General features: G+C 42.8%; 1 protein-coding gene across 3 annotated transcripts in view; it reads left to right on the forward strand.

The window, feature by feature from the left end:
• Positions 1–18340, forward strand: part of HDAC9 (histone deacetylase 9) — a 503853-nt gene that overhangs the window by 283598 nt on the left and 201915 nt on the right. For 2 of the 3 annotated variants that reach the window (XM_044293917.1, XM_044293915.1), the window contains exon 2: positions 16525–16587. In XM_044293917.1, the coding sequence (XP_044149852.1) occupies positions 16525–16587 (63 nt within the window). Of the gene's footprint in view, positions 1–16031; positions 16319–16524; positions 16588–18340 lie in introns of those variants that run through there. The other variant, XM_044293916.1, reaches the window with a different exon arrangement.

An 18340-nucleotide genomic window follows, 5' to 3' on the forward strand; every position in this document is an offset into this window, starting at 1 on the left:
AACTGTTTAAGTTGAAGACTTTGTGGTGGCCTCCATACTGCGTCTGCTGACCTGCCTACCAGAGCGAATCCCCACAGCGCTAACATCGGCTGAGTTCATACTTGAGTTATTTTGGTCAGTTTTGGCCCTGTGACTGCCCAAATAAGTGAAGTGTTCAGTGATTCTAAGATCGACGCCTGTCATCTGCATGTCATACAGACTCAGTATTATTTCACTACCACAGCAGACTACCTATGAATGTTACTGCAAGGCACAGTGTTCTACACCTCTATAAAGGCTCTCTGCAGCCAGGAAATAGCAGTTTTTAAACATAATTCGCCTTGAATTAATTCAGATTAAACCGAATTTTTGAACCGGCGAATTGAATTTTTGAAAAATTTGCTCATCTTTAATTATTAGCAGTGTGAATCTAATTTATCTGTATGTAGCAGTGCTGAGTGTTATTTGGTTTAGCTCATTTGGATCTTTATATTTGGATCAGTTTTTTTTTTTCAGTGAAACCTACTGAATTAATTTGAATCCTTTAAGTTCTCAATGTGCACAAAAAGAAACAGTTCTCTAAGCTTAGCTCTGCTACATCCAGGTCTCTAAATTCTTTCTCATATTTAACTTTTGTAAAATAGTAGAAGACTGTCAAACTTACCCAACTCTCGTTAAATCATACCTCAATAAGATGAACCTGGTTCTGAAGTTGTCAACTTTCCAGAAAAATCACAAGTTTTCCTACATTTATCAATGTGCTGGCATTTTACTGGATTGTAAATGAAGGCTTATCTGCATTAGTTGGGATAATGGATTAGATTAGAATAGATGCCAGATTCTGGACTGAATGAAGATAATAATAATCATCATCCTTATCATATGAACTATTGTCTAATTTAGCTTTTGAATATACATTTTTTTTTAGAGAATGACCACATGTCTGGATTCTGATGACTCATAATAAGGCCTCACACAGTATAGACCGATGTAGTGAGGAATCATATTATTTAGGTCACTGTCAATATCTATTGTTTTCTGAAAGTATTCATGAGTTTATGACTTGCTGGAGTTTTTTGAAACTTCATCATATCAGATTAGTCACAGTTTGTGGCAAGCTGGTTTGGGACATGGTTCTGGGGGGTGCAGAGGTAGTAGTTGAAAAGAAGCCCAAAGGACAGATTTTTCTATTCCCTGAACATGATTACAGAGGCAGCCATCTTGCCTGAGTTGTTCTTAACAGCATTTAGAAAGCATTAAAAAAATTGCTTTACAGCTGCCCCATGGGCCATAGACACAATGGTCAGGGGGGACCCCATTGACTTCTATGGGACAGTTTTCTAGGCATGTTATGTGCCCTGTGCAGGGGTCATTGTACAAGGAAAGAATAGATATGCTCTGACAATCACCTACTGTATTGTGAATGGAGGATCCTGACTTATCTATATGCAGAGGTGGTATCTTCTCATCATTACAGGCAGGATTAGAATGAGTTGACTGCGGTAAAGTGATCTGTACCAACCAAGAAGTGGCGCCTATTATCAGACATAGTGGCCAGTGCAAAAACTGCAGGATTTTGGGTTTTAGTTTAAATATAAAAAGTGACATGGAAAGCTGAAAATTACTGCATCAGAAATTATTTAAAAATATGTTAAACATTAAAAGTGATTTAACCCCTTCCCAACACATGCGTAATAGTACGTCATGGCGGCAGGTGACTTGCCGCATTTTGACGTACTATTACGTCATGGTGATCGGGCGGGCACTGGAGCGTGCGCGCCCGATCACTGCAGGAGCCCGGCTGTGGCTTTTACAACGATGTCGGCAGACTAACCCCGACCGCGCCATAGAAAGTATTTGCGGCGGGTGAGGGAGCCCATCAGGTCCCCGTGCTGCTGTGGTGGGGACTCAATGGGTAAGAAGGCAGCCCGATGCCTTTCAGAGGCTGCCCAATGCCTTGCAAGGCATCAGGACCTGCCTTCTACGGAAGCCCACGAGATCCATCCCCAGGCTTGTCTCTTAGGCAACCTGTTAGTGTATTACTCTGTGTAGACAAGCAACGCATTACAATACAGATGTATTATAATGCATTGCAGAGGGGATAGGACCCCCAAAAGTTTAAGTCCCATAGTGGGACAGAAATAAAGTTTAAAAAAAAGTCAAAAAAAGGGTTTTTAATAAACACTAAATAAGTTTCAAGTAAAAAAAGATAAAAAACACCCCTTTCCCCTGATTTTATAATAGAAAAAAGAAAAAAAAAGAAAAAACACATATATTAGGTATCGCCGCGTCTGTAACGACCGGCTCTATAAATATGTCAAATGATCCACCTCGGCCGATAAATACAGTCAAAAATAAAATCAAGACCGTGCCAAAAAAGCCATTTTTTGTCACCTAACATCAGAAAAAGTGCAACACCAGGCGATCAAAAAGGCGTATGCCCCCAAAATATTACCAATTAAACCGTCATCGAATCCCGCAAAAAATTAGACCCTACCTAAGATAATTGGCCAAAAAATAAAAAGCTACGTCTCTCAGACTACGGAGACACTAAAACATATTTTTTTTTGTTTCAAAAATGCTATTATTGTGTAAAAAAAATAATAATAATATGTATACATATTAGGTATTGCCACATCCTTAACAACCTGCCCTATAAAAATATCACATAACCTAACCACTCAGGTGAACACTGTAAAAATAAATAAATAAAAACTGCGCCAAAACAACCAATTTTTTTGTCACCTTGCCCCATAAAGTATAATAATGAATAATCAAAAAATCATATGTACCAAAAAATGGTATCAATAAAAACTTCAACTCTTCCTGCAAAAAACAAGCCCCTGCACAAGACAATCAGCTAAAAAATTTAAAAAATATGGCGTTCAGAAAATGGAGACACAAAAACAATTTTTTTTTCAAAAATGTTTATTATGTAAAACTGAAACAAACAAACAAAGAAACTAGACATATTTGATATCATCGCGTCTGTAACAACCTGCTCTTTAAAAATAACACAAGCTCTAACCTATCAGATGAAAACAAAAAATAAAAACTGTGCCAGAACAGCCATTTTTTGGTTACCTTGCTGTCACAGTACCTCCTGTGACAGAGGTTAGAAAATCTGAGATACTGGCTGCACACGGGGTTAACTGACAATTTTTTGATTCTCAGTGTTGTTGCTTGGTAATGACCACACCTCTTGTCAGGGGCAGCTGTGGTCATTACTGCCTTCCCTATTTAGTTTGGTCTCACACTTCATACCATGCGGTTGATGTTCTCTGCTTGGATTTGCAAGAGTTGGTGTGTGGACCTTTCCTATGTTCCTACTCATCCATTTTCTTTAAGTTAAGTTGTACTGCTCTTTGTATTTGGTTGTTCCCCTGTGCTTGTTGTTACTAGGCCTCAGGGAGACGCTGGTTCGTTCACCTGGGAAGGAACCAGCAGCCTCATTCCCTTTCACTGCTTCAAGGGCACCTAGGGTCTAGGTTCCGGCGTATGTATTTTCCCACCTTCAGGGTCTATACAAACTGACAGGAGTCAGGGCCAGGTTTAGGGGTTTCCTAGGAGGTGACCTTTCCGCTCTCCCTAGCCTTGAGGCCTAGTTCTGTGTCCCTCTCCTCCCCTTTATTCGTGACACTTGCCTCACATAAAATGTAATATAGAGCGATTATATGTGATGACACATTCCCTTTAAGAAGACACCGGTATTATAACTGGCACTCAGTAAGGCCCAGTTTACAGTTGTGGTCACATTCCGGCAGACCATTTCCTTAGTCTGTTCCGGCATAAATTCCGGTTGTTGGCTGGACAAAAACCTCTTCATGCAGCAGTATTTATCCAGGAGAAACCCCACATTTATGCTGGAAAAGCATCTGGAACCCTGCCAGATTCCATTATAGTGACGGGGATCATACGGTATGTGGTCATATCCAGCAATGCCGGATACGGTGAACTCCTGACCTTCTGTTGGATCAGCTACTTGAATACCAACGTAACTGTGAATAAAGCCTAAGTTGCAGGTTTTACATTGAGGCCCAGAAACTGTTATACCTCCCATAATGTCTGTGTCGACAAAAATTTTCTATAGATGCAGTTCTAAAGATTTCAGAGGTTTCAGAGAGCAATGATGTGATAATGAGATACTTATAGTAGACTAGATATATTTTTCTATATTGTGTAGTATATATTTCTTACAGTATATACAGTAGATCCGGTTTGCTGGGGTCAGCAGTAGAGATGAGCGAATCGAATCTTATGAAGTGAAATTCTATCGGAATTTCAGGATAAATTTGAGTTTCCTCGAAGCCGAATTTCCTCGTGCTTCGTGTTAGTGAATAGATTTATTCTAAAATATTGTAAAAAAATTCTAACTTACCGCTCCTATTTGCTCGCGACGGGCCGCCATCTTGATTGAAGATCTCGGCCAAAATCCCGTTCGTGGTGACATATGACATCACCGCGCCAGCCGACGTGATGACATCATCTCGTGCTGCAGGAGATTTCGTGCCAGATCTTCAAGCAAGGTGGCGGCGGCCGGCCCGTCGCGAGCAAATGGAGGCGGTAAGTTTGATTGATTTATTTTTTATGTTAATTTTACACTGTTTTTACACTGAGGGGCACAATGATGGAGAGCAGCGCTATTGCAGCTCCCTGTCATTGCACCAGCTACTTACAAAAAATGCGCTTCGTGACGAAGTAATTTGTCACAAAGCAATTTTTTTTCGAAATCAATCAAACTTTTCAATAATTCGCTAATCTCTAGTCAGCAGCAGTAGGGTGGTAAGTTGTTTTTAATTTTTTTTTTGTAATTATTCGATTTTATAGTCCATAGTAAATGCTACTACTGTATTCAGATTAGTATCAGCGCTATGGACATATTTGACTAATATTTATTAGCTTCATCATTACTTTTCAGTTATTAAAGGGCCAGACATGATGATGCTTTTACTGCCTGGCCCTGTCAATCAAAGTGCAGAGGATGCAGCAGTTGCAGAGAGAGCTGAGCCTCTAGGTGTAATGGCAACGCCCCTGTTGCTCCTAGAGGCTCATTTGCATGTAAAACATCATATTTCGGACACATATGAACATAGAACCAACACAGATGTCTTCTGCTGCTATGCGCACATGAAACAGGTCAGCCAGGTTCATAGGTACAAATCTACTGACAGATGCCTATACTAACCCTGGTGGTTGGTTAAGGTATTAACATTTGAGACAGGACAAATTTGCCATCTAATAGAATATCTGGTACATGGAATATCTGGTACATGCACACGACTGTATGTATTTTGCAGTCCGCAAAATGCGGATCCGCCAAAAATACGAATGACGTCTGTGTGACATCCGTGTTGCATCCTTTTTTTTGGGGGGGCGAATCCATTGTAACAATGCTTATGCTTGTCCGGAAAATAGGACATGTTCTATATTTTTTGCGGGGCTACCGAACGGACATATGGATGCGGACAGCACACGGTGTGCTGTCCGCATTTTTTACGGACCCATTGAAATTAATGGGTCCACATCCTATCTACAAAAAAAACGGAAAGGACACGGAAACAAAATACGTTCGTGTGCATGAAGCCTTAAGGAAAGTTGTTTGGGCGGCATCACTGCTGCACTATGTGATCACTACCCTGGCACTGAGAGGAGGAAGGGAGCAAGAAAGCTACTGAGCTTGTCTGGTCCACCACTGAATGCTGAAGTTGGACCAATATTTCATCCACATTAAAAACAGCAGGGGGCGCTACCAGAGAGGAAAATATATGTACAAAAAAAACTGAACAATATTTTCATTGCGTATATTTTGCAATGATACTTCAATTGAAATCTCCTATTTGTTATATTCAAACACATTTCATATAGCTAATGACGCAGGGGTGTTTGACATCCTAGTCACCCTTTGTAGTAGTTAAGAGCTGGTTGTGCACATTCATAAGTACCATTTGCAGTTCCAGAGACTGGTGTCTCATATAGGAAGATGGCTGCCTCTTCAGGCGATGATAGGGATATGTTATCTTCCACCTCTGTGTCCTTCATTTTGCCTGTGGAGGCACTGCAGGGAAAAGACTGTTGGTAAATAAGGATTAACCCCTGAGGGAAGGGCCACCCGGTCAGGCCTATTCACAACCCCTTTACCTAAAATAACAGACTGACAACCATTTTCCTTTTAATGCTGGGTGATGATCGGCCACAGCTTTCTTTATTTAACGATAAACACCATAACTGTAAATGGCGCAGTATGCCAGCCGCTGGCCTCCCAGCGGGCAAGTCTGCCTTGCGCCATAACCACATTCCATACTGAATTATTTACCGCCAGCTGTGACTTGTTCTCATATCATATATATCACAATATATATTCCTATTTTTTTTATTTATTTTTTATCACTGTTCTTTATTCTCATTTTATTTATTTATTATTATTTTCTTTTTTTTTTACATTTAATTATTATTATTATTATTATTATATAATTTTTTTAACACAAAAGAATAACCTCACATGAGGAACAATACGGATCCAGTCCGTCCAACCACCGCGATCTCACAGGGAGGTCCAACGGGAAACCAGTGCATCCACCGTCAAGAGGAAGTGACGGGTGCAATTCCAGGAATATATAGCCTCCAACACCGCCCCTTCTCCTGATGAATCATGGGAAGGCTATCCAATTAACTCCTTCCACCCTTCTCCTCCCATTCTGCTCCTAACTCCTAAACAGGGCCATGACCCTTATTAACTGGGGGGGGGGGGGGGCAAAGGGAATTAGGAAAAACCCCCAGTCTCTTATCACCCTCCATAAGCAGTCGGGTGCTTACCATGAACACTTGTTCCTGGATTCCCAAATGGATTACAGTTATTCGCTGAAGGTCCTATACCCTGTGATCAGCCCCTTTAAATTCTGCATACATTTAAAAGAAACTACTGTCAAATCATTTCCTAGAGACAGTAAACCTAATATTAGCATTAACTATACGGGATTGTATATGAGGCCAAATCTCAAGTAGGGGTCTGCACTTGGTTTGATTCTAACCGCTACCTTATTAGAGGTGACCGCCTGTGAGTGAGAAGACAAGATGATGACATGTTCTAACCATAGGTTTTTTATCACGTACTTAGCAGGCAATTTGTGTGGGGGAGAAGAGCATCGCATCCATAGTTTTATGCACACAACCCATAATTTGTAATGTGACTTGCTGACAGACTTGCGTTGTTTGGGGGCTTCAGTCTTGCAGAGTTCCAACTGGGAATTACAATTGGGCTTTCTAGAGAAAGTTATACAGCATTATCTTTGGTAACTCATTTCCGATTTGTTTTAACCCTCCCCCGTCAATCTTTGTTTTATTGTAATGTGCAGGTGACCCAACAATAATTGGAAATATACTATAAAGGCCGCATTACAGTGTTGGGAAAGACGACTTCCATCTGGACAATCACCTGGAGGACAAATCTGTATTTACATGCAGATCTCCTCCACAGTATGGGAGAAGGAATCGTTAATGTCACCGCTCGTCCCCATATACAATCATTGTTTGGAGACAGCAGAGTGCTGTTTAGACGCCATGCTCTGCTGCCCACAAATGATAATTTAGGCAACCGTACCAGCGTTTTGCTCATTCATTGGGTAATCGGCTCCACCTTTATAACAAGCATTCGTATGAATATTGGGCAGTGAAAAGGGGCCTTAACCAGATTTTACTTTATAAAAGCAATACCTCACACTGTAGCCCGTGTTCCCTAGATGTCATATCGCTACTCTTTTTCATGATATGCCCCTCTGTTGCGCCTCTGTGCCCCTCGTTCTGTTTAGGCGCCCTGTATGCTAATTAATAGCATCGGAACAGGGAGGAGGAGACGTCAGCTTTTCTCAGTGGGCGTCTCTTCTATCTGGCTGTGGCGCTGTCCAATCACAGCCATTGAAAAAAAAAACAGCTCATCTTGTGAGAGGCGCTCCGTTGTGATTGGACAGCGCCACAGCCAGATAGAAGAGACGCCCACAGAGAAAAGCTGATGTCTCCTCCTCCCTGTTCCGATGCTAATAATTAGCATACAGGGCGCCTAAACAAAACGAGGGGCACAGCAATGGAGGAGCATATAATGAAAAAAATTTGCGATATGACATCTAGGGAACACGGGCTAGAGAATGAGGTATTGCTTTTATAAAGTAAAAACTGATGAAAGGTTCTCTTTAGGCTACTTTCACACTGGCGTTTCTGGGTCCGCCTGTGAGATCCGTTTCAGGGCTCTCACACGCCGTCCAAAACGGATCAGTTAAGCCCCAATGCATTCTGAATGGATAAGGATCCGTTCAGAATGCATCAATTTGGCTGCGTTTGGTCTTGGTTGCGTTTTTTAGACGGTCACAAAAATGCAGCTTGGAGCGTTTTGGTAACAGGCTCCGCATCGTCAGACGAACAGATCCGTCATGACTTACAATGTAAGTCAATGGGAACGGATCCGTTTTTCACTGACACAATATGGTGCACATGAAAACGGATCCGTCCCCCATTGACTTTCAATGTAAGTTAAGACGGATCCGACTTTTTTTTAAATGAATAATGCAAACGGATCCGTTATGAACGGATACAAGCGTTTGCATTATTGGTGCAAATCCGACTGTGCAGATACAAGACGGATCCGCACCAAACGCGAGCTTGAAAGTAGCCTTATGTGTATACTATAAGAGATGTGTACAACCCTGTTTTCTTTTTAGATTCTTTTTTATGTTACTCTTCTTTATGTCTCGTAGGCTACTTTCACACTTGCGTTCGGGGCTCCGCTTGTGAGTTCCATTTAACCACTTCAGCCCCGCTAGCTGAAACCCCCTTCATGACCAGAGCACTTTTTACACTTCGGCACTACACTACTTTCACCGTTTATCGCTCGGTCATGCAACTTACCACCCAAATGAATTTTACCTCCTTTTCTTCTCACTAATGGAGCTTTCATTGGGTGGTATTTTATTGCTGCTGACATTTTTACTTTTTTTGTTATTAATCGAAATTTTACGATTTTTTTGCAAAAAAATGACATTTTTCACTTTCAGCTGTAAAATGTTGCAAAAAAAACGACATCCATATATAAATTTTTCGCTAACTTTATAGTTCTACATGTCTTTGATAAAAAAAAAATGTTTGGGCAAAAAAATAATGGTTTGGGTAAAAGTTATAGCGTTTACAAACTATGGTACAAAAATGTGAATTTCCGCTTTTTGAAGCAGCTCTGACTTTCTGAGCACCTGTCATGATTCCTGAGGTTCTACAATGCCCAGACAGTATAAAAACCCCCACAAATGACCCCATTTCGGAAAGTAGACACCCTAGGGTATTCGCTGATGGGCATAGTGAGTTCATAGAACTTTTTATTTTTTGTCACAAGTTAGCGGAAAATGATGATGATTTTTTATTTTTATTTTTTTCTTACAAAGTCTCATATTCCACTAACTTGCGACAAAAAATAAAAAATTCTAGGAACTCGCCATGCCCCTCACGGAATACCTTGGGGTGTCTTCTTTCCAAAATGGGGTCACTTGTGGGGTAGTTATACTGCCCTGGCAATTTAGGGGCCCAAATGTGTGAGAAGAACTTTGCAATCGAAATGTGTAAAAAATGACCGGTGAAATCCGAAAGGTGCACTTTGGAATATGTGCCCCTTTGCCCACCTTGGCTGCAAAAAAGTGTCACACATCTGGTATCGCCGTACTCAGGAGAAGTTGGGGAATGTGTTTTGGGGTGTCATTTTACATATACCCATGCTGGGTGAGAAAAATATCTTGGTCAAATGCCAACTTTGTATAAAAAAATTGGAAAAGTTGTCTTTTGCCAAGATATTTCTCTCACCCAGCATGGGTATATGTAAAATGACACCCCAAAACACATTCCCCAACTTCTCCTGAGTACGGCGATACCACATGTGTGACACTTTTTTGCAGCCAAGGTTGGCAAAGGGGCACATATTCCAAAGTGCACCTTTCGGATTTCACCGGTCATTTTTTACACATTTCGATTGCAAAGTTCTTCTCACACATTTGGGCCCCTAAATTGCCAGGGCAGTATAACTACCCCACAAGTGACCCCATTTTGGAAAGAAGACACCCCAAGGTATTCTGTGAGGGGCATGGCGAGTTCCTAGAATTTTTTATTTTTTGTCGCAAGTTAGTGGAATATGAGACTTTGTAAGGAAAAAAGAAAAAAAAAGAAAAATCATCATTTTCCGCTAACTTGTGACAAAAAATAAAAAATTCTAGGAACTCGCCGTGCCCCTCACGGAATACCTTGGGGTGTCTTCTTTCCAAAATGGGGTCACTTGTGGCGTAGTTATACTGCCCTGGCAATTTAGGGGCCCAAATGTGTAAGAAGTACCTTGCAATCAAAATCTGTAAAAAATGGCCTGTGAAATCCGAAAGGTGCACTTTGGAATATGTGCCCCTTTGCCCACCTTGGCTGCAAAAAAGTGTCACACATCTGGTATCGCCGTACTCAGGAGAAGTTGGGGAATGTGTTTTGGGGTGTCATTTTACATATACCCATGCTGGGTGAGAGAAATATCTTGGCAAAAGAAAACTTTTCCCATTTTTTTATACAAAGTTGGCATTTGACCAAGATATTTTCTCACCCAGCATGGGTATATGTAAAATGACACCCCAAAACACATTGCCCAACTTCTCCTGAGTACGGCGATACCAGATGTGTGACACTTTTTTGCAGCCTAGATGCGCAAAGGGGCCCAAATTCCTTTTAGGAGGGCATTTTTAGACATTTGGATCCCAGACTTCTTCTCACACTTTCGGGCCCCATAAAAGCCAGGGCAGTATAAATACCCCACATGTGACCCCACTTTGGAAAGAAGACACCCCAAGGTATTCAATGAGGGGCCTGGCGAGTTCCTAGAAAATTTTTTTTTTTTTGCATAAGTTAGCGGATATTGATTTTTTTTGTTTTTTTCTCACAAAGTCTCACTTTCCGCTAACTTAGGACAAAAATTTCAATCTTTCATGGACTCAATATGCCCCTCACGGAATACCTTGGGGTGTCTTCTTTCCGAAATGGGGTCACATGTGGGGTATTTATACTGCCCTGGCTTTTTAGGGGCCCTAAAGCGTGAGAAGAAGTCTGGAATATAAATGTCTAAAAATGTTTACACATTTGGAATCCGTGAGGGGCATGGTGCGTTCATGTGAGATTTTATTTTTTGACACAAGTTAGTGGAATATGAGACTTAGTAAGAAAAAACAAAAACAAACAAAAAATTTCCGCTAACTTGGGCCAAAAAAATGTCTGAATGGAGCCTTACAGGGGGTGATCAATGACAGGGGGGTGATCAATGACAGGGGGGTGATCAATGACAGGGGGGTGATCACCCATATAGACTCCCTGATCACCCCCCTGTCATTGATCACCCCCCTGGTAAGGCTCCATTCAGACGTCCGTATAATTTTTACGGATCCATGGATCGGATCCGCAAAACACATGCGGACGTCTGAATGGAGCCTTACAGGGGGGTGATCAATGACAGGGGGGTGATCAATGACCGGGGGGTGATCACCCATATAGACTCCCTGATCACCCCCCTGTCACTGATCACCCCCCCTGTAAGGCTCCATTCAGACGTCCGCATGATTTTTACGGCTCCATGGATACATGGATCGGATCCACAAAACACATGCGGACGTCTGAATGGAGCCTTACAGGGGGGTGATCAATGACAGGGGGTGATCAGGGTGATCACCCCCCTGTCACTGATCACCCCCCCCTGTAAGGCTCCATTCAGACGTCCGCATGATTTTTACGGATCCATGGATACATGGATCGGATCCACAAAACACATGCGGACGTCTGAATGGAGCCTTACAGGGGGGTGATCAATGACAGGGGGTGATCAATGACAGGGGGGTGATCAGGGAGTGTATATGGGTGATCACCCGCCTGTCATTGATCACCCCCCTGTAAGGCTCCATTCAGACGTCCGCATGTGTTTTGCGGATCCGATCCATGTATCCATGGATCCGTAAAAATCATGCGGACGTCTGAATGGAGCCTTACAGGGGGGTGATCAATGACAGGGGGGTGATCAATGACAGGGGGTGATCAGGGAGTTTATATGGGGTGATTATGGGTGATCAGGGGTTCATAAAGGGTTAATAAGTGACGGGGGGGGGGGGTGTAGTGTAGTGTAGTGTTTGGTGCGACTTTACTGACCTACCTGTGTCCTCTGGTGGTCGATCCTAACAAAAGGGACCACCAGAGGACCAGGTAGGAGGTATATTAGACGCTGTTATGAAAACGGCGTCTAATATACCTGTTAGGGGTTAAAAAATTCGGATCTCCAGCCTGCCAGCGAGCGATCGCCGCTGGCAGGCTGGAGATCCACTCGCTTACCTTCCGTTCCTGTGAGCGCGCGCGCCTGTGTGCGCGCGTTCACAGGAAATCTCGCTTCTCACGAGATGACGCGTATATGCGTCCAGGAGGAGTAAAGCAACCACCTCCCGGACGCATATCTGCGTACAGCGGTCGGGAGGTGGTTAAAGACTCTCACAAGCGGCCCCGAACGCATCCGTCCAGCCCTAATGCATTCTGAGTGGATGCGGATCCGCTCAGAATGCATCAGTCTGGCGGCGTTTGGCCTCCGCTCCGCTCAGCAGGCGGACACCCGAACGCTGCTTCGGAGGCAAACGGATCCGTCCAGACTTACAATGTAAGTCAATGGGGACGGATCCGTTTGAATTTGACACTATATGGCTCAATCTTCAAACGGATCCGTCCCCCTTTGACTTTCATTGTAAAGTCTGGACGGATCCGTCTGCAGCTACTTTCACACTTAGAATTTTTTCTACAATATAATGCAGACTGATCCGTTCTGAACGGATCCCATCGTCTGCATTATATGAGCGGATCCGTCTGGGCAGACCCCAGACGGATCCGCTCTGAACGCAAGTGTGAAAGAAGCCTAACTTGTTATTGTAACATAACAAAAACAAAGTCAGGTGCACTCTGCGGTCTTACTAACCCTCGTACTGGTGCTCGGGCTCAGACATGTCCTCCAAGCAGGATATGTTGGCTAATTCTCAATTTTACACCAGTACGAGGGTTAGTAAGACCGCAGAGTGCACCTGTCTTTGTTTTTGTTATGTTATTTTGACTGCTTATCACATCCACACAATTTCTATCCTGTGTAGGATGTCCATTGTGGTACTTGTGGTCCGCTGCAGGCATCCTCCATTGTATGCATTTTTGCTGGGGATTGCCATTAGCAACGGGCCACAAGTGCAGGATCTGCCCCCCCGGTATAGATGCACCACTGCATATGGGGTTGAGCACTTCCTGCTTTTTAATACCACGCCAATTTGTAGTTTCTAACTTGTTATTGGTCAAAAGTTTAAAATTGCAGTACCGCACTACGGCCTGATGTCATGGGGTATATTCAAACATGGCAAATTTGTTGCAGAAATGCCTACAACTGTACCTACTGATCTCAACGGGGCTTGGAGAAATTCATACAGATTCTACAGGGACAACCCCAGGAATGGAACCGATACCCTTAAAGTGGATGTCAGAGATCAAACAAAATGTAGCCAGATCAGGAAAATATATTACACCCCCCCCCCCCATTCATGTCCTCCCCACCAGGCTTTGTTTACAATACCTGAATATCGCAGTGAGTCATCGGCTTTAGTGGGAAGGACAGGACTTTTAGGCCTCATGCACACGACCGTTGTGTGCATCCGTGTCCGTTGTTCCGTTTTCCGTGATTTTCTGCGGAGCCATTGACTTTCAATGGGTCCGTTGAAAACTCGGAAAATGCACTGTTTGTCATCCGCGTCCGTGATCCGTGTTTTCTGTCCGTCAAGAAAATATGACCTGTCCTATTTTTTGGACGGACAACGGTTCGCGGACCCATTCAAGTCAATGGGTCCGTGAAAAAACACGGAGGCACACAAGATTGTCATCAGTTTTTTTCCTATCATTTTCAAGGCAGACTTTTTTTTCACTTTTCTGGTCTGGTGATCCTCCAAAAATCAAGGAAGACACACGGAAGAAAAAACGGACACGGATCACGGAACAACGGAACCTTGTTTTGCGGACCGTGAAAAAATACTGCCGTGTGCATGAGGCCTAAGAATGAGCATTTTGTTTTGGCATTTATCCTTTTGGTAAGATTTTGTCCAATGTCAGAAAACCCCTTTAATGTTTCCTAAAAGGGCTTATTTTTGCTGTGGTGGACCTGGTCTGTCCATGGATTACATGGTTGGGCATTCATTTGACTGGCTACCATGTAACACCACATTTCCCCTGAAGTAACCTTCCTTTAGACTGGTTTAAATTCTGAATCTGTACCAAAAATACGTATGTGATTCTGGCCTTTCCCAGTTCAGAAAAAAAGAAAAGCATGCATGCAAAAACAATACTGTGTGAACAAGAAGGAAAAAAATAGCTCCACGACCCAAATACCAGATCTATATTAGCCCCCACCTACTATGTGCCATTTATATTACTGGTGTCTTCTTATGTGGCAGAGGGGCCTACAAAGCTCAGCATCGCTACTTCTGCACCCCCAATAAAAACTATTTTAAAAACAAATGAAAGTTAAAGGGGTTGTTAAAGACTAGAAAAAGTTGGCTGTATTTTTTCTAAAAACAGCCCCACACCTGTCCACAGACTGCATGTGGTATTACAGCTCATCCCCATTCAATTCAAGGAAGCTGAGCTGCAATACCAGAAATAGCCCATGGACAGATGTGGCGCTGTTTTTGGGAATAAAAAAAGCTTTGTCTAATTCTGGACAACTGCTTTAATATGTGTGGTTATTGCCACCATGGAAGTGGGCTTCTTTTGGGACATTTTTTTATGTGGTTCCTAGAAAAGTTTCAAGTTTCTTTATGATATATTGAAGAGAAAAAAGATGTAAAAACAGTGAAGATCAAGGAGCAAAATGCAAATACAGGAATTAGGGGAAGCACTGTATAAAGGAGGATCAAAATCCAATTAACTGTCAGATTCAGCCATTGTAGCAAACTAGGAGTTAAATACAACACAACATTTCAATTGAATGGGTATTTGTTTTCCTGTATTTGGTATAGTTTTCATGATACCTCAGCATTGTCCATTTATAACGCTGCTTAGCCCTCATGGGGCACAGGGCCTTTAGGCCCGCTCATGCATCAGGGTTCAGATGAGACTGTAACCTATGCACCCTCACAGCTACCACAGTCTTCATACTGTCTGGAAGTCAGACCTCCAGCTGGCTGATCTACAGATATACGGTGGTCATCTGACAGCAGTCCTATAAACAGTCCCAATAGTTTGGGCCCTGTTAGAAGGTTCATGGGGGACAGGGTTTAGGTGGGACTATACCCTATGCACTTCACAATTACCACAGTTTTTAAACGTCTGAATGCCAGGCCTCCAGCTGGTTGATCTTCACACAAAGTGGTCATCTCACAGCAATCCCATGAAGAGTCCCAATAGTTTGTGTCCTTTTAGAGGGTCCACAGGGACAGGGCCTTTAGGCCGGCTCATGCATCAAGGTTCAGATGGGACTATAACCTATTAACCCTCACAACTACCACAGTCTTCATGCGTCTGGAAGCCAGACCTCCAGCTGGCTGATCTTCAGATATACGGTGGTCATCTGACAACAGTCCTATAAACAGTCCCAATAGTTTGGGCCCTCTCAGAGGGTTTGGATCTCAGGAGGCTTCAGGCTACACCTCTTTATTTTCTACATATTGGTCTATACTTTGTCAGCATGTACTGTTCTGGTTTGACTAGTAGGTCTATCTACTTGTCAAATGTTAATGATTGCACCTTAGAGGACTGGCTGTGTTCCTCCTGAGACAGGGACCGGACAGCTGTGTTTGCTGTGATATTTTTAAATCCATTAATGTAGGCTCCGATCACTCGGCCCTGCTTGACCTATTTTTGGCTGGGGCTGGCCATTGTTCTATTTTTGACTCTGTAGGCCACGCTGTTGTTGATTCACATGCAAATGAGTTATCACCAGCTTTAGCCAACTTTACTGTAAAGCCAGGCAGAAGGAGCGAGACAGGGCGAGAGGGAGGAAGCACATGCAAGGAGGAAAAGCCACAGATACAGGACAGGGCTCGCACTTCCTCAGGGGGCTGCTGGCTGTGTCCTTGTTCCTCTCTCAGTAGAGCGGACATATTTATCCGTCCTCAGCTTTATTTTCACGCTTTTCATCCTCTTATTTCATGCTGCCTTTCATTACTGAGACAGAGGAAACCCTGAGGCTCCAGCCTCCTGTTGCACCTGCTCTCAGGACAACCAGAGATCCTAGGTATCATCTCCTCGCCTCTGACAGCTCCTTGCAGAAGCAGCATCCGTGAGGGTAGTTAGCACAGTAAATATGTGTGTAAAAATGGAATAATTGTCAAAGTGTATGAGAGCCTCCTCCTCCCCCTGTGGAGGAGTTAACACTGCTGAGGGGGTCGCTTCCATACAGAAGAGTGATGAAGCTTTCATGTGTCTGAACTACACACAGTGACTGGAATATGCTGCAGACCATTTATGAGAGTGAATCCTGTTTTTCCTCAGATGGGGTATCTGGTCGTGACAAGCTCCTGGCACAGCACAGAATGCATAGTATGATCAGCCCAGGTAAGACGTAACCGCATGCTCTCATTATAACGCACAGCATCTCACAACTTCTCCTTTATGGAGGATTTCTGGATTCTCGTCTTCTTTTCCATTTAAATGTTTATCTATTATTTAAGTTCATATTTTATGTGACACAATGTATACAATGTATCAGAATCCATCTATCTATCTATCTTCTAATATATCTATCATCTATCTAATACATTTCTTTATACACATATATAATGTTGCTGTTAATGCACGTATATATATATATAAATATATATATATATATATATATATATATAAATCTGTGCTTCTCTATCTATAATGTATTATATGGATATTTATATTGATATTTGATGCACAGGTGGTTTGACGCTAGGTGGATATATATCTAATAACCTCATCATGTGCTATCTGTGATTTCATGTGATAACATGTGTTATCGTGTGGGCAGCACGGTGGCAGCGCTGGGGTCCTAGGTTTGAATCCGACCAAGGACAACATCTGCATGGAGTTTGTATGTTCTTCCAGTGTTTGGGTGGGTTTCCTCCGGGTACTCCGGTTTCTCCCATACTCCAAAGAGAAATTAGATTGTGAGCTCCTTTGGAGACAGAAAGCAATGATAAGGTCTGTACAGCTCTGCGGAATATGTCAGCGCTATATAAGTGGGAAAAATAAATAAATCATTTCCATGGGACTGCAGTTAAGGCCCCGTTCACATCTCCGTTATTGACAGATTCTCCAGTTTACCGCCAGATCCCCCTTAAATGTAATGAGATCCGGCAGTGATCCGGCCCCCTTTCTAGCATAAATGCCGGTTTTCGGCCGGACAAATACCCCAGCATGCAGCGGTTTTTGTCAGATCAGGCAGCTGGATCAACTCTGACAGAGATGTGAACACAGCCTAAGCCATCTACATTATGGCAGACAGTACAGTCCGCATAACTACTCAGCTCTGCTACATCTATGTAAATACAGCAGCACGTAATCCACCTGTACATCAGTCTACCTCATGTGATGGACAGTACTAATTAGGACATTACTAGTGTGTGGGAGATGTTCAGTAAGACGTACACTTACCACACACTTTAAGAGTTTGGTAAAGGCCTAGAAATGCCTAAATTCTATCTGTAGCCCATGGAAGGGCTGCATGTGGGTTCAAGCCTATGGGCCTCACTTTTGGATACTTTTAATATTAATAGACATAGGTACTGTACGTACCATCTGGTAATCAGATTTCATGGTAATTCATCACAATATAGTCTTTGTCTACTTCTTCATCAGAATGGACAGTTCTACCACTGCATCCATGACAATTGTATATAGAATATGGAAAATACATAGTCACCCCAAACATTATTCATGCCATATACATCCTATTTCACCTGCCTCTAATAATATGTCATTGAAGTACATGGAAAGCCCACAGCCTCATTGCCTGACTAATATAATCCAAGAGTGTCCAGGTGTGCAGCAATATAACATACCTTCATCCTGCTGCCTTATATCAGAAACCACTCACAAATCCTGCTTCCTCTCTGGGTGCTCCATATTGCAGATGGAGTAGTGTTTCATTATTGTAGCTGGATATTTTTGGGAAAAGCTTGGGGTAAATGGTTACATAATAAATGTAACCTGCGCCATGACAAGGTGGTGACAACGTGCATCGAGTTTACAAACCCCATCTCCTGTCATGGTGATGCACTCCTTACCCCATTGTTCATTTCTTCATTGTAGTCCCACTCGCCACCAGCTTCACCAGAGGATT

Source organism: Bufo gargarizans, chromosome 5 (assembly GCF_014858855.1).
Source record: "Bufo gargarizans isolate SCDJY-AF-19 chromosome 5, ASM1485885v1, whole genome shotgun sequence".
In the NCBI taxonomy this organism is placed as follows: domain Eukaryota; kingdom Metazoa; phylum Chordata; class Amphibia; order Anura; family Bufonidae; genus Bufo; species Bufo gargarizans.